The following is a 22,831-nucleotide window of genomic DNA, read 5'->3' as shown; positions in this document are numbered from 1 at the left end:
TTCAACGTTACATGGCGATGATGTGTACATTGTGGCTCAACAGGCCACACAAATTTATTATCTCTCATACCCATGCCAAAGCGACCACCGTCTTCGGGGTTGGTATGTTGTGTATAAAGTATCGCCACACGGCAAACTACCTCTCCCAAACAACGAAGATTACAACAATCATAGAGAGTTTTTTCAAGAAGAGGGGCTACAAGGGAGTTTTGAGATAGACTTATCCGACGAGATCGGAATGGAAGTCGACAATGAAAGGGAAGTTGACGAGGAAGGTGGAGATGAGGTTCAAAATATTCAGGACTTACAATTACTAGAGCGACTACGTTTAGGCAGAGACAGTGAAGACGACATTCCTCCTTCGGATTCTGCTGGTTATGTTGACATAGCTGATAGTGATGATGAGGATTTCGATCCAGCTAATCCCGATTATGATGACTACTTCTAAAACATGTATGACTCGCAATATTTAATATATATTATGTTAATTTGTAGTATTGTTTATTTTCATTTATTTGCAAGTATTGTTTATCTTGACTAATTCGTTCACTCCTTTTGATTTCAGGTAACTAAACAAATATGCCAGGCGGTCACAAGATGACTTGGCTGAGCTCCTTATACAGGGGCAGTGGTGGAGGAGGCAGTAGTGGTTCCGACGCACCCGAGGGGTCCGGGAGCCGTAGTGTTCGCAAAGGTGGTGGAGGAGGGGGAGGGAAAGGGAGAGGGAGAGTGAGGGGTGGAGGAGGAGGTAGTGGGAGTGGTGGAGGAGGTAAGGTGAGGAGGAGGACGAGGGAGAGGACCCCTTCTCCTGTAGAGGACGAGGAGGAGGAGGAGGAGGTGGAGGAGGAGAGGGAGGAGAAGGGGAGCGAGGATGAGGAGGAGCAACAGAGGGTGGAGGACCAGGGGAGCGAGGAGGAGGAGGAGGAGGAGGAGCATGTGCAGGGGGAGGAGGAGGAGGACGAGGAGGAGGCCGAGGAGGGGGCACCAGGAGGTGAGCAGAAGGTGTGGTTGCGTGGACCGTCGCAACTCCCGCGACGTCCGATACCTCTAGCGAGACGCTCGATCATTCGGCCACTAGAGCCTAAGTAAGTATGTTAGTACTTATTTATTATGCATTACATATGTTTAAAATCACAATACTAACTAAAATTTTACCTTAAATACTCTTGCAGTGGGTGGTTTTTTGTGCAGCCTGGTGAGCGCAAATGGAAGCCCAATGGTATCTTGTGTCTTCTGTGTCGGCTGCACTTCCCCGGGCTCGTGATGCATGCTGGGGTTCTGGAGCCGGCATACACGTGGGACCACTACATGGCCACCCCGGACGCTACTGATCGCGAAGAAAGGAACTTCACCACCAAAGCGGCGCAGGTGGTCGGGGAGTTGTGGGTAAGTCATCCTCGCACTAAAATGGTCGAAATATCGTATTATGTTTCAATTTTTGGAATGATGATTGCAATTATCTTGTGGGTATATATACAGGATTTCTACAGGTGCGAGGAAGGCTATGAGGCCCGGGCGAACGAGCAGGCTCACCAGGCTTGCTACAAGCTGGTGAAGGACATGCACTACGAGGCGCGTGTCCAGGCCGTCGTTGTGTACTGCGCCGAATTCGAGAAGAGGATCGTCAAGAAAACAGCCGCAAGGGACATCTTCCTCACGCGAGACCAGTACTTAAGGGTAAATAAATGCCATCTCTACTCATTTATCTTGTATTTGATATTACAATATGTCATGCACTTCATTATGTTTAGGTGCCTCCGAACTGGTGCGCAAACAAGGCCGAGTGCTGGTCTATGATGGTGGACAAGTGGATCAGTGAGGAATGGGCCCGCCAGCACACCTTATGCCGGGAGCGCCGCTTGATGATGCCGGGTCCGGCACATCATCAAGGGAGCCTTAGGCTCGGCGAGTACAAGAAAACTTGGGTAAGTTCACTAATTTCTTCATTTTTTCTAAAGCTATATTTTGAATTGTTACTAATCATCTTGTTGATTTCTTGGCAGTCGGAGTCTCATCCAAGCTAGTCTTGCAACGATTTCACGGCGTACGCCATGTCTCACATGGGCAGGGCGACGTCAGACATGGCCTACAACCCGGCGGCTCCACTAGAGGCCTACACAAACCCAAGCATCCACGCACGCATCAATGCATACAGGGAGGTAGGAAGGGCGCTCCACGGGGAGACTTGGGATCCGGCCACCGCGCCACTCTCCGGAGAAGCCATCATGAGGGTGGGACAAGGGAAGAAGCACGGGCGGTATTTGATCGCAAACAGCTTGGTCGACACGGCGAGTACGCCCAGTCTCTCGCAGCTTAGGGCAAGTACCATCGACTCGACCGCGCCCATACGCCCACGGCTTGAGACTTTAGTGGCCAGCGTGCACCAGAGACAGGTTAGTTTAGATTTAGTTGTCGTTCTATGATTAAAATGAAACTTTGCTACGTATCGTAACATGGAGGTTAAAATCTTGTAGGCCGAGATGGAGGCAAAGTTTGAGGAGGAGAGGAGGCGCCGAATGGAGATCGAGCCCAAGCTGGAGCAGGAGCGGAAGCTAAGGGAGTAGTCGGTTATGTTGCACAGCATGCACTGCTAGAAAATCTCTCATTAGTACTGGTCGGGAACCCCCAGTTTGTACCGGTTTCCGACCGGTACCGCTCCTCCGGTACTAAGTGCACACACACTTAGTACCGGTACTAAGTGCACACACACTTAGTGCTCGGCCTAGCTGCTGGCGTGGCCAGCAGTTTAGTACCGGTTGGTAATACCAACCGGTACTAAACAATTTTTTTTTCTTTTTGATGCTTTATATTTGTTCTCTTTCCCTTTCAATTTCAATTAATTAGTATTAGTAGTCGTACTCGCAGCGGTTTGTGTATTCGTACTCGTACTCGTATCTAGAATTCGTATATGTATATGGAGCAAAGCAAATAAAAAAATTATATACATACATGGATAAAAGAAATGTTAGAAATTATATACATACATGGATAAAAGACAATAATATTTACAAGTATGAATTCTCATAAGTTTTTTCCGACAAATTCTTCAATAATTCTAATCATCTGCATCATCATCGGCACCGGCATCCTTCTTGCGGCGTTTGTTGAGTTTATCAGCTCGAGCCACACTTATCCTTGGATCGGAATGAAATTCACCTTTTGGATTTATCACCTCATCCAACAGGAATCCACAGAGTGCTTCTTAAATTGTCCTGATTCTTTCTGGTTCGATGAGGTTCTCTTTCCGTCCCCAAATCTGTCAACAACAAATAAACACCAATAGTTTAATTTAGTACCTGCATGGAATCAGATACAAGAAATTGTTACTAATGTTATACGTACTTCGAAGTTTTCTTGTGTCACCATCTTGGGTATAGAAATTCTATCTAAGGTGGTTTAAAAAAAACTAGAGAGAAACAAAAGTTAGATTTTTTTTTGAATAAAAAACATAACTTATGGTTTTAGGATTGCTCTATGAGTGGTTTTCCTAAGAGTTTTAGGATTTCAAAAGCGAGGCTAGTCAATTTTTTAAGAATTTTTTTAAATGCAAAATGCAATGCAATGCAAGGGTGAGACGAACAACATGATATGCAATACAACACGGGGTGGGTGAACAAAATGATATGACATGATGAGGTGGTCTAAAACAAAATAAAAAGTTAGCCTAAGTTAACTAGCCACAAGTTTAGAATCAAAGGGTGGTGCAATGCTTCGTAAATCTCTCTAAAAAAACACAAAGAAAAAGACTCAAAACACTAATAGGCACACAAAAAGGTCTACAAGTTTCCCAAGATCAAATAACAAAGTGCTACCTCAATAACATTTAGAATGAACAACATGAAGTTGTGGTTTTTGTTAGAGCAATGGTACAATGTTACTTGATATTCCGATTAAAGAGTGCAATGTAGACAGTCATATTAATATATATAAAATAAAAGATCGGGTTGCCTCCCGCAAAGCGCTTCATTTAAAGTCATAGAGCTCGACTTTCTTACCTTCAAACTGATGCGAAGCCATGGTCCTTCATGCAAGAGGTGAAGATGTTCCATGCAGCTCTTATTCCACTTCCCATGTTGGACATGATCAATCACGCTTAATGGAAAACTTGCCCAGTCGTTTCTCACATCATCGTAACCTCCTTCTTTGTTGTCCTTCGTCGCTACCTTTCTTTTCACGGATTTTCCTCTCTGTCCAGATTGGGAGTTGTGCCAACCAATTGATCCAATGCAAGGTGCACGAAATCTTCTTTCCAACAAGTCTTCATTTGCCCAAAATGCATTCTAATTGAGGGAGTTATGCCCCTTTTTCCCCGTCACTGCAATCTGCCCCGTGCTGATTTCAGCACGTGCATCTCCGATGTTTGAGACATTGCTCCTCCTGTGAGTCTTCAATTGTATCGATCATGGATGCATTGAACTGAGGACTTGATGGAGATCCTGAATATTCAACTTTCTTGCATTGTAAATCTATGGACTTGAGCACAAAATTGATGAGGCTTAGCGACATCTGTTCTTGAAAATTGAAGATGTTGATGATGGTGTTCAAAATTTTAGGCACGGTTTCCCTCCTCATGATTTGAGTTTCATGTCCAGCATGGTTAGTGAAATTCGGGGCTTCTCCCGACATGTGCTCTTTTAGGGTCATGAGCTTGACCAAGCGCAAAGCAAGATCGAGATTTGCAATTATTTGTAAATATAAGCAACATAATCATATCCTCAATTAAATTTCATCAACAAGACATGGTGTAATTAAATGCAGCATGTGTTTCTTGCATAGCGCAGAGCTCATTATTAGCCAGAGGTTCTTTAAGCATGAAATCAACATTCTCAAGAAACTCTAGCCTATCATGAAAAGAACAAGGCATAGAATTTAAACTTTCATTCCGACTATCGGTTCGAGCATGAGATTATTAAAGATTATCAACAAAACCAATAGAAGCTTGAGAATTCAATGTATACCTTAGCCTCGGAGCTTTTTCATACTCATTGGAGTCGTGGTGCTTTGTGCGAGATGTCATCTTGATGCACTCTTCGTGGTCCGTCGTGGTTTGCTTCTCACGTCTCCATGTGTTGAATGTTGCGCTCTTGTAATCCGTCGTGGTTTGTTTGCAACATTTTCGTTTGTCGAAGGTCGACCGCTTGTGCCTTCATTTGCCAATGTCATTGGGGTTCTTCCTCTACTCCAAGCCTCTGAATTTTATCATGTATGCTTGATGAAAGCATCGCCCAAACTCCCCTTCATTGTTGTCATCGTCATCTTCTCTATCTTGTTCTCATCGCGTTGCTCCTGCCTATTCTTCATGGAATCTCTCCTGTATACTCAACAGAACATATACCAAAATATAGACCTATTGAAATTTTTATGAAATTACCTTTCCAACGAGTAGTCATTCATCTTAAACCGAGTCCAAACGAGGGAGTTATGCCCGTTTCACTTTTGGTACTGCATGCTGTCCAGAAATTTTCAGAGTGCACAACCTTCAATATTTTGGCCATATCCGATTGTTGGAATCTCCGATTGACTTGGTTCTTGATTTGTTGGAATGGGAACTTCGTGGAGCTTTTGAATATCCAAAAATATGCTGCTATTTTCTTCTGAGGTCGAGCTGGACATTGATGAGAACAATATCTTTTTGTGAATTCATCCGAAGATGTCAATGATCTCGATCATGTGGTCTTTGGAGCGTAGTGTCGTGCGTCCCTAGGATTCAAGGTCATCACCATTGATTACCAGTAAATATCAAGGCTTCAATAATGTGCCTTCTCCATTATTCTTGCTCTACCCAATGTGTCGGGATTGGAAGATGCTCATGTGCTTCATGTTGATGATCCGAACAGTTTCCTTCCTTGATAGCATCACTCGATTAGAAGTATATCGAGCATCCCACTAGAGAAGATGGGTGGTGTCGTGGTTCTTCTAATCTTGTTGCCTCCAGCTTTGGTCAACTTCAAATCATCATCTTTACGTACACAGCCTTCCAATCATCCTTTGACATCGTCATCACCGTCTTCGTTGGTTGCTACTGCCTCTGTCCTCGTTGAATTCCCCTTCATCCAGTGTAGAACATGTACCAAACTTCTGCTCCATTGCAACGTGCATCAAATTATATTTCCAACAAGTGGTCATTCGCCCCAATTGGACTCCGGATAAAGAAGTTATGTTTTTTTATTACGGCGCTGCAATCTGTCCAGATGGATTTCAGAACGCGCAGCGTTGAAAGATTTTACCATAACTCTTCATACCGATCTCCAAAGTTGACGGTTCTTGATCCGTTGGAAAGAAGACTTGATGGAGCTTCAAAATAATCTATTATTTGCTCATGGTACTTCTCTGATCTTGGACAAAAAACTCATCACAACAGTAACACTTCATAGATGATGATGATCGCACGATTTTCTTCGCGGGCATGCTTCATACCTATTGCTTGAATAAACAATTCTTCCCAAAAGCATTAGTCTTTAAAATTAATTGACATAGCGGCGTACCTTATTTATCATCTTTTTCTATGGGGAGTGGGGACTCGATAGCGGATGCTGGGCCGCTAACAAAAGTTAGCACCAACCACTAAAGAGCGAATCTTGATATTGTTGCCGTCATGTCGATGTGCACGTTATCGATGTTCCATGTCGAGGCTCCTTGATCATATTGTTGCCAATTGTTGAAATTTGTTGAAGTGGATTATGGACTTCTCGAAGTCCAAGTTTGGTGTCTAGCTTTTTCCACCTGCTTTCAAGGACACAAACAAGAAAACAAGGGTATATGCAATAATAAAAATTAGGGTTAGTCTAAAAAAACTAGATAGATCGCCCTAGGGTTCGAGTTGCCGATCCCTGGCAACGGCACCAAAAAAGCTTGTTGACGCTCCTTAGCACCCCAATTTATGTACCGCAAGCGCACGGATCATGGTAGCATTTCCCTTAGAGTACTCCCCCAAGGTTTATCAATCCGTGGATCGACAAAGAACTACCTAAGGTTTTCCATCTAATCTAACGGATCTATCCTAACATGAAGCATGAATTGCACATATAGAGTAAACCTTTGATAGATATGAGTGTTGTGTAAAGGTTGATCTCATCCATGAACATAGGCGTAACCATAGCAAAACCAAAGACATGACTAGGCCTATCGTCATCTAGTTGTAGTTCAAGCTAACGAGCAAATAAATCATGCATCTCAATCAATAGCATCCTTAAATCAAAACCTCCAATCCAACCCCTTGGGAACCCCCTACTCAGGCCACGCCCTGTCACGACGCTCCCTTTGGACAAAAGCACCCCGAAGCACGCTAGACGTGTCGAACCCCCTTGGGTAGATCCGGTATGAACTCCTAGCCACCATAGCTACAAGAACACCCCATGCAATCTATCTCGAGAATAGATCTAGGAATAAGCGCACACAAGGCAAGAACAAAATCAAAAAGAAGAGACATGATCGCTAATAGATTCGGAAGACATGATTATCATTACTCACATAATAGATGTGTTTGGATCATCACCGTCGTGTGCACACCATCGATGAATCTAACTAGCTCATGAACTCCGCCATGGCACAACCACACAGGGAGGCCATGGCAGCTAGGGGCGGCCTAAGCCATCTCCTAGACAACTTCGAAGACTTGCGGCGGCCGTCGTCTCCCTCCGGTCTTGGCCCTAGGTTTTCGTCGAGTTCTGGGTGGATGGATGCCACGAGTTGAATAAGGTGCGAGCTATTTATGAGCCGAGGAAGCCACCGGTCGAAGGGGAGGCCAAACCGCCTCGGAAACGGGCTAGGCCGGACGGCTCATGGGCCTAGGCCGGCTGGCCTACCCTCTTTCGGGCCCGCCTCGGTCTCATCTTTCGCGTGTAGACTCCTCGCATCTTCTAGAGTTTATGTCCTTCACGATTGCACCCCTTTGGACGTCGTTATCTTGGAGATATCTTCGAGGAAATGATAAGATAGGGAATCCTTCCTTAAATCTTCATTTGCTTTGCTTAACCCCGAAGTATCTTGATCTCGTCTTCGTGGGTTTATTGAGTTTGTTGAGTTTATCAGCTCGAGCCACACTTATCATTGGATCGGAATAAAATTCACCTTTTGGATTTATCACCTCATCCAATAGGAATCCACAGAGTGCTTCTTGAATTGCCCTGATTCTTTCCGGTTCGATGAGGTTCTCTTTCAGTCTCCAAATCTGTCAACAACAAATAAACACCAATAGTTTAATTTAGTACCTGCATGGAATTAGATACAAGAAATTGTTACTAATGTTATACGTACTTCGAAGTTTTCTTGTGTCACCCTCTTGGTATCTCTGCAAAAAAAGTGCATGTGCTCACATATGTAGTATCCGCAGAGGTTGGTTCCTTGTTTCTGTTTCAAACACTATATACATATATACATGTTATGAAATATTCATGCTGTTTGAATAAATGAAAGTAGACGTGAGATATTCGTACCGACTTGTTATAGTTGAATTCAAGCTCAATCGGTGTTGACGCGACTCCTAATTGTGTTTTGAGGAACCGAGACCATGCCCTTTGCATGATGTCTATGAGATTTTGATATAATTCTGGTGGCTTATTCAAGGAGTCCCACACAGTAACTCGGGACCGATCGATTTCGATCACAAGTAGGATCCAGTGGAAACTGTTGATACATACATATGGATACAAGAAATGTTAGATATATACACTTATTGGCTAGTTGAAGTGACTCAAAAAGTGAAAGGACTCACTTGAAGTTGTACGGCAACAGAATGAATGTGCGATCGAGCTGCCCATCCAAGGACATGACTAAATTATTCTCGGTCCGATTAGGATATTGGCGTACACACTCCTCATGTATAACATTCGGATCTATGAAGCCAACTTTGTAAATCCCGCTCTTTCGGCATTCTTGCATTTTCATCCTGCACGATTAAAAATAAAAGGAGGGAATGAGAAATCTAAACGACTTAGTAGAGCTAGAGTATACAATTGACAGAAAACACTTACATAGACCATACACTGACAAGGGACTTGTCTAGGGCGTCTTGATGGAATAGAAACCAAAAATGGTCAAAATCAATCCAAATATCATCCATTCCCCGATAGAAATGGGTATGTTTAATTCGAGCAGTGTCGGTACCTCTAGACTAGGGTACCCCCTCTTGCTGTGTCAAGACTCGCGTAGTTATCCGTAACTACGCCCTAAGGAGTTGAGCAGCCGGACCCCTGGGATCCGACTCCATCTCACCGGACCAACGGTCCTGGATCCGCTTCCCGCTCGGGGACGGGTCCGGTGTCTCCATGTGTCCCAGAGGTGTTGCTGTGTCTAGGCGAGAGCCTCGTAGTTATCCTTGAACTATGCGCTGATGGCCTGAGCAGCTGGACCCCCGCGGTCCGAAGCCCTTCTCACCCGGTCAGCGGCCCCAGACCCGTTCCTTGCTAGGGAAGGGTCCGGTGACGCCGCGTGTCCCGGAGAAGGGAGCGCTCGGACAAAACAACCGGGGGCCCAGGACCTCCCACGGGGTCCCGGACCCCCATATACTATCCGGACCCCTCAGCGGGGAGGGAATAGACACCCCGCCTAGGGGGGGTCCGGAGCCGCCACGTGTCCACAGGTATGGACACGCGCGCGGTCACGAGGCTTCACTGGAAGACTCGCCCACCTACCGCATTCAATGCGGGAGTCGTAAGTGCGCTCTGCCACAACAGTGCCCGAGGCGACTTTTGCCAGGCTGTACTGTTGATCGCGCGTTACCAAGGTGCGCAGTGCAGCCGCTGGAGCCGCCCACGCCACGCGCGTCAGTCTGCTACGCCAGTTAGACATGACAGCTCGGCTTTGCCCATCATAACGCCTACGCCGTAGACCCAACAGTCTACGCCGCAACCTACACTGCCCCAACGGGCGCCTCGTCGATGGGACAAGTGAAGACCCCCCTCAGTCAGAGAGTCTACAGTGCGATGAAGCGTATCCGGGGAGAGATTCTCAACCACTGTAGCACCATTAATGTCTTTTTCATGGTATACTATTCATCCTCGTTGGGCCCACCTGTCGGGGTCCAACGCCTCCGTACGCGTCTCCCTTATAACTTCAATAAAGCTGTAAAGACATGAAGATTTTTGTACAATATACCTAAGCAATAATTTCCCATACATTTTCCATAATTTCTCGTAATTTCTCTACATTTTCCATACATTTTTCATAATTTTCCATACATTTTCAGTAATTTTCCATACATTTTCCAAAAATTTCCATAATTTCTCCACATTTTCTATAATTTTCCATACATTTTCTACAAATTTCAACAAATTTAGTACAATTTGCACAAATATCTATAATTTTCTATGAATGTTCTAAAATTACTACAATTTTCACTATTGCTTATCAATTCCTAACATTTTCCTACTATTTTTATTATTTCTACGTATATATCTACCGAATTTTTACAAATATCTACAAATTTTCTACAAATTTACTATAATTTGAAAGAATATCTATAATTTCCATTATTTACTTCATTTGTATAAATATCTACAAATGTTCGACAAATTTACTATAATTTTTTACATGAAAAATATTGTAACCGTTCGTACTATTTTCTATAAATTTTTACTAATGTTCACAAATTTTCACAAATGTTCGATGTAATTAATCATTTTCTATAAATGTTCACAAATTTGTACAAAAGTTCACAAATTTCGTCGATTTTAACAAATGTTCACAAAGTTCATAAATATCTATAGACATTCCATCGATTTGAACAAATTTCTAACAATTTCATCAATTTTCTGCAAATTTCTAACAATTAAATAGCTTTGCTGATGTCAGCACGTACTCGTGCTGACGTCAGCCCCAGTTCTCACAATGACGACGGCGGCAGTAGCGGCGGCGTTCGAGGCGGCGGCGCTAGAGGCGGCGGCGCGAAGGTGGCGCTGCGGACGGCCCGGGGCAGCGCAGGAGCCGGAGGCGGAGGGGGCCGGGAGCCGCGCGGCGGCGAACGGCGGCGTGCGCGCGCGAGGAGGCGCCGGCGGCCGGCGTGGAGATCGGGGGCGCCCGCTTCCGAGGAGGAGAGGGCCCGGCGTCGCGGTGGAGGAAGCAGAGGCGCGACGGGGCATCGGCGCGGAGACGGAGGCGCGGCGCGGCGGCGGGGCGGAGGCGGAGTGGCGACCGGCGGCAGCAGCGGCGGCGAAATCGATCTGGGCGGAGACGAGAGTTGAAGGTGAGGGGGAACGGCCGGGGCTGTGTTATATATATAGGGGTGCCACTTTAGTACCGGGCCGTGGCTACGCCGGTACTAAACTGGCGCCAACGCAGATTAGTACCAGACGTAGCCACGGCCTGGTACTAAATGGCCACATTTAGTACCGGTCAAGGGCATCGCCCGGTACTAACCTGCCCCATCTGGCGGGAAAATTTTCACGTAGCTCTTTAGTACCGGGCGTAGCCACGGCCCGGTACTAAACAGCTAATTAGATAGCTCTTCTGTTTTCTTTTTTAGTGTTTTACATGTTGTTTATTCATAATAAATTAATTATAGATACAAATATATGTTGTTTTCACCATACAAAATTATATTTCTGTATTATAGGTCACTATATTGGATATATTTAATGTGTATGCACTTAATTTATCATATTTAGTCCAAATTTTTTTATATCTGTTTCAATTGTATTTTCTGTGCAAACTATTATATAAATGCATAAAAAATTTAAATCTCAGTTAATTCATACATGTTAATTAAACAGTTAATTAAATAGATTTTCTGTTTTTTTGGGTGTTTTATCATATATGTGCATGCAAAATTAAGTAGATTTTCTGTTTTAATTATGTTTATCACGTTGAGTATGCACTTAATTAATTTAACATATTGAGTCTAAATTTTTTTATATCTGTTTCAATTGTGTTTTCTGTGCAAACTATTATATAAATGCATAAAAATTAAAATATAAGTTATTTCATACACCATATATTACATCAATCACTTGGTTACATGAACATGAAAGTATAACATAATGATTACACATCATTGTTTAATGGAACGTTGACAACCTTTCTTTTTACGAATGTCCCTTGATCATGATCGAGGCGTAAGTAAGGAGCATCCTCTTTGGACAACAGGATGCTAGGGTCAACATCGATAGAGAATGGAGGACGGTCGTAAAACTGATCAAAGTCTTCTGACTTGTCCGAAATGTCTTCAACTCCAATGATTTTTCTTTTTCCTAGAAGAACTATGTGGCATTTTGGCTCGTCGTCGGACTTGCCTTGATTTTTCTTAGGTTTACTTGCCATGTCCTTCACATAGAAAACCTGCGTCACATCCTTGGCGAGGACGAATGGTTCGTCTTTATATCCAATCTTTTTGAAGTCCACTATTGTCATTCCATACCGGTCTATCGTTACACCGCCACCTGCTCGGTTCACCCATTGGCATTGAAAAAAGGAATCTTCAAGGGGCCATAGTCAAGCTCCCATATTTTCTCTATGACACCAAAGTAGTTGTCCTTATTTCCATCATGGCCTATTGCATCAATACGCACACCACTATTTTGGTTCGTGCTCTTTTCATCTTGGGCTCTTGTGTAAAACGTATATCCATTGATCTCGTATCCTTGGTATTGCATGATTGTGGCCGATGGTCCCCTAGCAAGCCATTGTAGTTGTACATCAATCGTGCTGCCACCTATGAGTTTTCTTCTCAGCCAAACCGCAAAGATATCTATGTGATGACGTGTAATCCATGCCTCAGACTTCCCTATGTTTTCATATCGGACAATATTGATGTGCTCATCCATATATGGGGCCACGAGGGATGAATTATGTAGAATGGTGAATTTTGCTTTGCGGATTTCACTTTCAGGGATGTGCATATTAGATTTCTTACTTAGTGTCCCTTTCCTTCCAATCACCCATCATAGCGTGACATGGGGACCCCAATCGGACTAAGTTCATCAATGAAATCAACACAAAACTCAATGACCTCCTCTGTTCCATAGCCCTTGGCGATACATCCTTCTGGCCGAGAACGATTCCGAACGTACTTCTTTAAGACTGCCATGTATCTCTCGAAAGGGAACATATTGTGTAGGAATACAGGGCCTAAAATGTTTATCTCTTTCACAATATGAACCAGGAGGTGGTCATAATATTAAAGAACGAAGGTGGAAAGACCATCTCAAAACTGACAAGACATTGGACCACATCATTCTGTAGACTTGTGAGCTTATTCGGATCGATTGCCTTCTGCGAAATTTCATTAAGAAAGGCACATAGCTTCACCACTGCTAATCTTACATTTTCTGGTAGAATACCCCTCAACGCGACTGGAAACAATTGGGTCATCAAAACGTGGCAATCATGAGACTTTAGGTTTGTGAACTTTTTCTCTTTCATATTAATTCTTCCCTGCATATTCGAGGAGTAACCGGACGGTACCTTCATACTGTTCAAGCAATCAAACATGCTTTCCTTCTCCTCTTTGCTGAGAGTGTAGCTAGCAGGACGTAAGTAGTGCTGTCCATTTTCTCTCTTCTCAGGACGTAGGTCTTCTCGTTGTTTTGTTTCTTTCAAATCACGTCTTGCTTCTAGTGTATCTTTTGACTGCCCATACATACCAAGGAATCCTAGCAGGTTCACGCAAAGATTCTTCGTCAAGTGCATCACATCGATTGCGTTGCGGACCTCCAGGACATCCCAATATGGGAGCTCCCATAGTATGGACTTCTTCTTCCACATTGGGGCATGGCCGATTTCATCATTTGGAACCTGTTTGCTTCCACGGCCCTTTCAAAACACGACATGGACATCCTTCACCATCGAGAAAACACGCTTCCCGTTTCGGAATATAGGCTTAGCACGAGTTTCTGGTTCCCCTTTGAAATGTTTTCCTTTTCTTCTTAAGGGGTGGTTGAGGGGAAGGAATCGACGATGACCCATGTACACGACCTTCCTACAATTTTTTAGATACAAGCTATCGGTTTCTTCTAGACAATGAGTGCATGCCTGGTATCCCTTATTCGACTGTCTGGACGGATTGCTAAGTGCATGCCAATCGTTGATGGTAACAAAAAGCTATGCTCGCAGGTCAAAATTCTCCTGTTTGTACTCGTCCCAAACACGTACACCTTCCTCCTTCCACAGCAGCAAAAGTTCATCAACCAATGGTCTTAGGTACACGTCAATATCATTGCCCGGTTGTTTTGGGCCTTGGATAAGCACCGGCATCATCATGTACTTCCACTTCATGCATAGCCAAGAAGGAAGATTGAACATACAGAGGGTCACAGGCCATGTACTGTGACTGCTGCCCCACTCGCCGAATGGATTCATTCCGTCCGTACTTAAACCGAACCTTATGTTCCTTGGGTCGTTATCAAAATCTGGGAAATCTCTATCCACGTTTCTCCACTGGGACCCATACGCAGGGTGTCTCAGCATCTGATCTTGCTTGCGCTCTTCTTTGTGCCACCGCATCAATTTAGCATTGGATTTATTTCTGAAAAAGCGCTTAAAACGTGATATTACTGGGAAATACCACATCACCTTAGCGGGAACTTTTTTCTTGACGGGCTCCCCGTCGACCTTACCAGGATCATTTTGCATGATCTTGTACCGTTTTGCATCACAGACAGGACAAGCATCCAGTTTCTCACATTCTTCGCCTCGATAGAGAATACACTCGTTAGGACATGCGTGAATTTTCTGTACCTCCAATCCAAGAGGGCAAACAACCTTCTTTGCTTCGTATGTTGTAGAGGGCAGTTCATTTCCCTCTGGAAGCATGTTCTTTATGATTCCAAGTAGCTCCTCAAATCCCTTATCGGTGACACCATTAGCTGCCTTCCACTGCAGCATTTCAAGTGTGGTACCCAACTTTTTAAGCCCATGCTTGCAATCTGGATACAATAATTTTTTGTGATCCTCCAACATCTTCTCAAACTTCTTTGACTCCTTTAAAGTTTCACAGTCTCTTTGTGAATCCACTAGAACCTGACCTAATTCATCAGGTGGTTGGTCTTCTGCTGCATTTTCTCCAGCCTCGTCCATGGGTTCATCTTCAAAGGCTCCCGCTTCATATAGATGAGCCCAGTCTGCAATATTATGATCATCATCTTCTTCACCATCTTGCATCACAACTCTAGGTTCACCGTGCTTGGTCCAAAGAGTATAGTTATCCATGAAACCCTTTTCATAAATGTGGGCGTGTAGAGTGCTCCTCTTAGAGTATTCCTTTTTATTTTGGCAAACGTGGCACGGACAACACATAAAACCTTTCGATGACTTGTGGGCCTCCGCCGCATCGAGAAAAGACTTTAGACCATTAATCCACGCCATGGTGCACCGGTCGCCGTACATCCATTGTCGGTCCATCGATCTACAATATTGAATTAAGTAATAACATTATTTTACTTGTATTCATATCATTTAAATTGGCACATAACATAATGAAATACAAAAGCCATTTTTGTGAATTTAACATTGAAATACAAAATTAATAGAAGTCCAAATTAATAAATACATGTTGCAAAGGCTTTGTTTCAGGGTCACATAACATAATGAAATACAAAAGCCATTTTTCCGATTTCATTTATTGGTTCCAACAGAATGTAGTCTTGAATTCATAGTTCTATTCCATTTCGTTGTCCTCGAACTATATGACAAACTATCGTGCATACGCTTGCAGGGCCAAACTGATTCGTCCATGAGTGCCGAGTTGAGACAGGTTGCCGATGGTTTTAGCTACAGGGTCAAGTCGTTTAACGTTTATGATGTGAATGGATATCGCTTCCACACAATGACATACGAGCAGAGTCGACCCAATCGAAGAACCACTAATACCGGTGTTTTTACGCTAGGTCAAGACGGAGTCGAGTATTACAGAAGAGTTGAAAAAATATACGAACTCAAGTTTCATGGTTCTGTACCGCTCACTCCAGTCATTTTCAAATGCCATTGGTTTGATCCAACATTAACAAGACATACCCCTAGTGTTGGCCTAGTCGAAATTCGACAGGATTCAACGTTACAAGGCGAAGATGTGTACATTGTGGCTCAACAAGCCATACAAGTTTATTATCTCTCATACCCGTGCCAATCCGACCACCGTCTTTGGGGTTGGGATGTTGTGTATAAAGTATCATCACACGGCAAACTACCTCTCCCAAACAACGAAGATTACAACAATGATGGAGAGTTTTTTCAAGAAGAAGGGCTACAAGGCAGTTTCGTGATAGACTTATCCGACGAGATTGGAATGGAAGTCGACAATGAAAGGGAAGTTGACGAGGAAGGTGGAGATGAGGTTCAAAATATTCAGGACTTACAATTACTAGAGCGACTACGTTTAGGCAGAGACAGTGAAGACAACATTACTCCTTTTAAAACATGTAGGACTCGCAATATTTAATATATATTTTGTTAATTTCTAGTTATATATTTTTTATTTTCATTTATTTGCAAGTATTGTTTATCCTGACTAATTCGTTCACTCCTTTTGATTTCAGGTAACTAAACAAAGATGCCAGGCGGCCAAAAGATGACTTGGCTGAGCTCCTTGTACAGAGGCAGTGGTGGAGGAGGCGGTAGTGGGTCCGACGCACCCGAGGGGTCCGGGAGCCGTAGTGTTCGCAAAGGTGGTGGAGGAGGGGGAGCAAAAGGGAGACAGAGAGGGAGGGGTGGAGGAGGAGGTAGTAGGAGGAGGGGAGGAGGGAGAGGACCCCTTCTCCTGTAGAGGCCGAGGAGGAGGAGGAGGAGGAGAGGGTGGAGGACCAGGGGAGCGAGGAGGAGGAGCACGTGGAGGGGGACGAGGAGGATGAGGAGGAGGCCGAGGAGGGGGCGGCAGGAGATGAGCGGGTGGTGTGGTTGCGTGGACCGTCGCAACTCCCGCGACGTCCGATACCACTAGAGCCTAAGTAAGTATGTTAGTACTTATTTATTATGCATTACATATATTTAAAATTGCAATACTAATGAAAATTTTACCTTAAACACTCTTGCAGGGGGTGATTTTTTGTGCAGCCTGGTGAGCACAAACGGAAGCCCAATGATATCTTGGGTCTTTTGTGCCGGCTGCACTTCCCCGGGCTCGTGATGCATGCCGGGGTGCTGGAGCCGGCATACACGTGGGACCACTACATGGCCAGCCCGGACGCTACTGATCGCGAAGGAAGGAACTTCAACACCAAAGCGAGGCGGGTGGTCGGGGAGTTGTGGGTAAGTCATCCTCGTACTAAAATGGTTGAAATATCGCATTCTGTTTCAATTTTTGGAATAATGATTGCAATTATCTTGTGGGTATATATGCAGGATTTCTACAGGTGCGAGGAAGGCTATGAGGCCCGGGCGAACGAGCTGGCTCACCAGGCTTGCTACAAGCTGGTGAAGGACATGCACTACGAGGCGCGTATCCAGGCCGTCGTTGTGTACTGCGCCGAGTACGAGAAGAGGAGTGTCAAGAAACCAGCCGCAAGGGACATCTTCCTCACGCGAGACCAGTACTTAAGGGTAAATAAATGTCATCTCTATTCATTTATCTTGTATTTGATAATACAATATGTCATGCACTTTATTACGTTTAGGTGCCTCCGAACTGGTGTGCAAACAAGGCTGAGTGCTGGTCTATGATGGTGGACAAGTGGATCAGCGAGGATTGGGCCCGCCAGCACGCCTTATGCCGGGAGCGCCGCTTGATGAAGGGAGCCTTAGCCTCGGCGAGTACAAGAATACTTGGGTAAGTTCACTAATTTCTTCATTCTTTCTAAAACTATATTTTTAATTCTTACTAATCATCTTGTTGACTTCTTGGTAGTCGGAGTCTCATCCAGGCCAGTCTTGCAACGACTTCACGGCGTACGCCATGTCTCACATGGGCAGGGCAAAGTCGGACGTGGCCTACAACCCAGCGGCTCCACCAGAGGCATACACAAACCCAAACATCCACGCGCGCATCAATGCATACACGGAGGTGGGAAGGGCGCTCCACGGGGAGACTTGGGATCCGACCACCGCGCCACTCTCCGGAGAAGCCATCATGAGGGCGGGACAAGGGAAGAAGCACGGGCGGTACTTGATCGCCAACAGCTTGGTCGACACGGCGAGTACGCCCAGTCTCTCGCAGCTTAGGGCAAGTACCACCGACTCGACCCCGCCCATACGCCTACGGCCTGAGACTTCAGTGGCTAGCGTGCACAAGAGACAGGTTAGTTTAGATTTAGTTGCCGTTCTATGATTAAAATGAAATTTTGCTTCGTATTGTAACATGGAGCTTTAAATCTTGTAGGCCGAGATGGAGGCAAAGTTTGAGGAGGAGAGGAGGTGCCGAATGGAGATCGAGACCAAGCTGGAGCAGGAGCGGAAGTTGAGGGAGGAGCAGTCGGTTATGTTGCAGAGCATGGTCACCTGGATGCAAGGACTTGGCGCGTCGATGAACTATGCGACGCCGCCTCCTCCCTTCGTCTTACCAGCTCAGCCTTACTTTCCTGCAGGACCTTCTGACACTCCCGTGAGTATGCTTTGTTTGTAAATATTATTATATTTTTGTTATGCTTCTTCAATTTATTGGCGATCCCGCAGAATCAGATCTCGTTCGTTCAGCTCGATATTTAATCTTCATAGTACTGCGTCGATAAGGGAAAATGGTAGCGGTATATGATTTTTGTGCTCTTCTGAATTATGATACGTTGTACTATATCCTGCTCAATAACAAATAGTTGGTCCTAATGTGGCCACTGTTTAATGTCAAGAACTTAAGATGCACGCACAGGAACTAGAAGCTCACAATTGGACATCCAGCTTGCTTATAGTTCTTATTGTTTCTTCTTGTACTGTCCATTATGCAACCTGCTATATTGAGTCCATGATCTTTGGACTTTGACTATTTGTGGCCTATGTGTATAATAGTAGAACATAAAATAGTCACAGTCTCTTTTTTTTATTTGTGTCCCCGTGAGTATGCTTTGTTTGTAGATATTATTATATTTTTGTTATGCTTCTTCAATTTATAAGTTCCTATTTGCAGAATCAGTCGTGGAACACATCGAACAATCCTCCTCCGGACCAGAACTCGCCGGCGGCCCAGTGGCCATCTTCGTCCCCCAGACCTGAGCAGTGAGTGTCTTGTAGTACTACTGTATTTGACTTATTATACGTATCAGACTATATTCTATGTGATGGACTTGTGTTATGTAACGGACTCGTGTTATGTATTGGACTTGTGATATATGTGATGGACTGTGTTATTTGTATCGATGTCATTCTCGTAATTGTCAATTATATGTGATGGACTATAACTGCCTGTAATGACCTGCATTCATATATATTTCTGTCGTATTTGTATGGAAAAACAGAGAAAATAGAAACAAAAAAAGAAAAATTCACCACTTTGCAGAGTGTTTAAGCCAAAACACTCGGCAAAGGGGCCTGCACAGGTCAGCAGCGCAGCAACTTTGCCGAGTGCTAAAGTACTGGCACTCGGCAAAGATTTGAAAGTTTGCCGAGTGCCAGCACTCGGTAAAATAGCCACGTGGCCGCACCCTGACGCGGGCACTTTACCGAGTGCCATAAGCCAGCACTCGGCAAAGCGGCCACATGGCAGGCCCCCCGGCGCGCGGACTTTGCCGAGTGTCAGACTAGGACACTCGGCAAAACTTCAAACTTTGCCAATTGTTTGCCGTTAGACACTCGGCAAAGCGCCGGACCAGGGGTGGCGCCACGTGGCTTATTTACCGAGTGCCAGGGCACTCGGCAAATCCTTTGTCGAGTGCCCGTGATACGACACTCGGCAAAGTCCGCATTGCCGTGGGATTCTTTGCCGAGTGTCGTTTGCCGAGTGTTACACTCGGCAAATACTTTGCCGAGCGTAACCTGTCCTTTGCCGAGTGTAACTGACACTCGGCAAAGTTTGGAAATCCGGTAGTGACATACTACTACAGTCTGCTTCCTCGAGCTTACCGAAACTAGCTAGACAGGATGATCGATCTACAGACCCAAACGTGCCAACCAACAACCATCGTATCGATCGATTTATTTGATCATCATTTCTATACACAGACTATATATTCTTCTTCTTGTTTTTGGGATATATATAAAAACATGTGGCTTGCTTCCTCTCAAAGAAAATATAAAACCATGTGGCCACGAGCGTCGATAGATCCTCTTCATATGGAGCCGACGACCGGGCTATCTAGTCTAGCTATACTATACGACGAGCTGTCTACGAGCAGCTACGCGACGAAACACCTTGCAAGCCTCTTGCTAGAATAATCTACTACAAAAATAATTAAATGATTTGCAGCAAAATCTTATTTTTTTTCCAGTAGCGAGTCTGATCGGAACGGAGGTACTGTGGCAATTGATCAGTTGCTGAAAAGGCATTTCTAGTGGCAGGTGATTGCGTTACCCATCCTCGGAAATGGAACCATTTTTAGGGGCGGGTGAAACCATCACCCGCCCCATCTTCCGTCCAACGGATAATGGTGTCACCCGCCCCAAAAAATACATGCCATCAGCCGCATCTAAAAATGGGTGATAGCATAACACGTCTCTACAAATGGTTTCATATAAAAAATATAACTTTTTTATATGATTTTAGATGAAGACAAACTTTATGTCAAAATTATAGAGCTTAATGAAATCTAAAAATTTTTAGTTGATAACTTTTCCATTTAAGATTATTTAATAGTTTAAGAAACTATTATAAGTTTTCTAGTTTCAAATCTACAAATTTTGATTTGTTTTCAAATAACCTCGGAGGTAGATAGTTCCATATTGAAGTTGTAACCTCGGATGCACATAAGTTCCATATCAAAGTTGTAGTGGTAAGATTAAAAATTTTATAATTTATACATTATTCATTTAAAATTGTTTAGGATAAATCATTTTTGTGCCAAACATATGGTTTTAACTATATAGTATCTAATACAACTCAAGTTATATTTTTAAGTTTCCAAGATCTTAACCTCTATATACTTGATATATTTTTCTGTATCTATAGTTCATAATAAATATAGTGTAGAAGTTTCACCTTTTTATTTGTTCTGTACTTAAAGATTTAAATAAATTTTTGGAATGAAATAGAAAAATATTTTTAGGGACGGATATGGATTTCAGAGTTAATATGAAAGAATAACATATCACATAGAGTCATAAGTGACTGTGTAGTATGGTGGAGAGGAGGGTACCCGAGGTTTGAGGTAAGCGTTTCGAACCCTGGTTTAAGGGGCCGTTTAGTTCCCAAAAGTTTTTGCCTCCCCCTTTGGACACATGCATAGAGCATTAAATGTAGTTAAACAACAAAACTAATTGCACAGTTTGGATGTACACGACGAGACGAATTTTTTGAGCCTAATTAGTGCATAATTAGCCATAAGTGCTATAGTAACTCACATGTGCTAATGATGCGGGCAAAGGCCTCAAAAGATTCGTCTTGCGGTTTCTCGGCGAGTAATGAAATTAGTTTTTAAATTAGTGTCCGAAAAACCCTCCCGACATTTGGTCAAACAGTCGACTTGACATTCAAAAAGTTTCATTTTGGGAACTAAACGGCCCCACACAAATATGCAAATTTTGTCAAAATTGTACCCCAGTAGTACATGGGCTTTGGTGGTAGTTGGTTACCTGAGATATTTTTCTTTTTTACTTCGTTGTTTTCAAGCTTTTTCTATTTTTTCATTTTCTCTAAATTGATTTGTAGCGGCAGATTATGTCATCACCAGTCAATTTTGTGGGAGCGGGTGATGCCATGACGTCCCTACAAATGCATATCGTAGGGACATGCACATTATCCGTCCGACAAATTGAATTTTAGCTACGAAAAGTAAAAGCGGGTACCGAACCTGCTCTAAAAATATATATTTTTTAAAAGTATTGTAGCTTAGTGTAGCTAGATCCGTCGAGCGGTGCCATACGAACCTGATAAGCTCTACGAGGCCGGCCGGCCGGTGCGGCGCGGCGCTGGGCCTCCATACATCCCCACGTCGACGGCGCGCGGAGGCCGGAGGGCCACCCCACAGTCAGAGGACACGGACGCAGACGACGAGTCAACCGTTGTCAACGATCGATCGTTGCCTTTTTAATGTGTGCATACCATATATATTATTTTCAGATTGTGCAGTATAAATCAGACACTCACCATGCACGCACATGTTTGGCTATATGCGTGCTGTCACATAATGCGTTCGGCTGTAATATAGAGTTGACCTCCTTTTAGATGCAGTGATGCAACACCGCCACGAATTAGATCGGTGAAGGCGATACATGAGAGGGTCAGTGCAACAATGTTTGAGCATTTCCAAGAGTTTGTCATATTTTATTTGGCATATCTTGTGTTTTGCCAACTTCTAAAAAAATATGCCAAGTAAAAAAAGAGCTTATCTCCAACAGTTTGGCATAATTCACTTGCCAAATCCAGATCTAACTTACATCAGGAATCCTGAGAGAGAAACATAATTATATTTATGCTCTTCCACCTCTTGAAAACTTAAATCATTAACCCTTCTTTGTTATTTATTTCTTTTTTCACCCTCCCACCTGACTAGAAACCATGATGCCAACCGCGCGCCGCGCGCGTATATTTACGCGGTGGAGGCTGGTTTTTCCCAAGTTGCCAAAAATTGCCAAGTCTTTTGCCAAACTGTTGGAGGAGTATTTTTAATATTTTTGCCAAAAAATCAAATATGGCAACTCGATTTGCCAAACTGCTGGAGATGCTCTAAGAGCATCTCCAAGAGTTTGCCATATTTTACTTGGCATATCTTGTGTTTTGCCAACTTCTAAAAAGATATGCCAAGTAAAAAAAACTTATCTCCAATAGTTTGGCATAATTCACTTGCCAAATCCAGATCTAACTTACATCAGGAACCCTGAGAGAGAA

General features: G+C 43.9%; 1 protein-coding gene across 1 annotated transcript; it reads left to right on the top strand.

Annotated features, from left to right (window-relative positions):
• Positions 1-238: 238 nt before the first annotated feature.
• Positions 239-19,260, top strand: LOC120653373. The gene is made up of 8 exons (XM_039931130.1): positions 239-286; positions 1,192-1,386; positions 1,480-1,677; positions 1,752-1,890; positions 17,658-17,692; positions 17,771-18,160; positions 18,242-18,463; positions 18,980-19,260. The coding sequence occupies exons 1-8, from the start codon at positions 239-241 to the stop codon at positions 19,070-19,072; spliced, it is 1,320 nt and encodes a 439-aa protein (XP_039787064.1). The 3' UTR covers positions 19,073-19,260.
• Positions 19,261-22,831: the final 3,571 nt, after the last annotated feature.

The sequence above is a fragment of the Panicum virgatum genome, chromosome 1N, assembly GCF_016808335.1.
Source record: "Panicum virgatum strain AP13 chromosome 1N, P.virgatum_v5, whole genome shotgun sequence".
NCBI lineage: Eukaryota > Viridiplantae > Streptophyta > Magnoliopsida > Poales > Poaceae > Panicum > Panicum virgatum.
This window is presented reverse-complemented; position numbering and strand designations above follow the sequence as displayed.

Excerpts from the sequence above, each read along its gene's own strand:
- LOC120653373 (XM_039931130.1), top strand. The coding sequence starts at position 239 with ATGGAAGTCGACAATGAAAGGGAAGTTGACGAGGAAGGTGGAGATGAG. Across the intron at positions 1,387-1,479 it reads AGGTGGTCGGGGAGTTGTGG|GATTTCTACAGGTGCGAGGA; the intron begins GTAAGTCATCCT and ends GTATATATACAG. Across the intron at positions 1,891-17,657 it reads GGGTCCGGCACATCATCAAG|GGAGCCTTAGCCTCGGCGAG; the intron begins GGAGCCTTAGGC and ends CGCTTGATGAAG.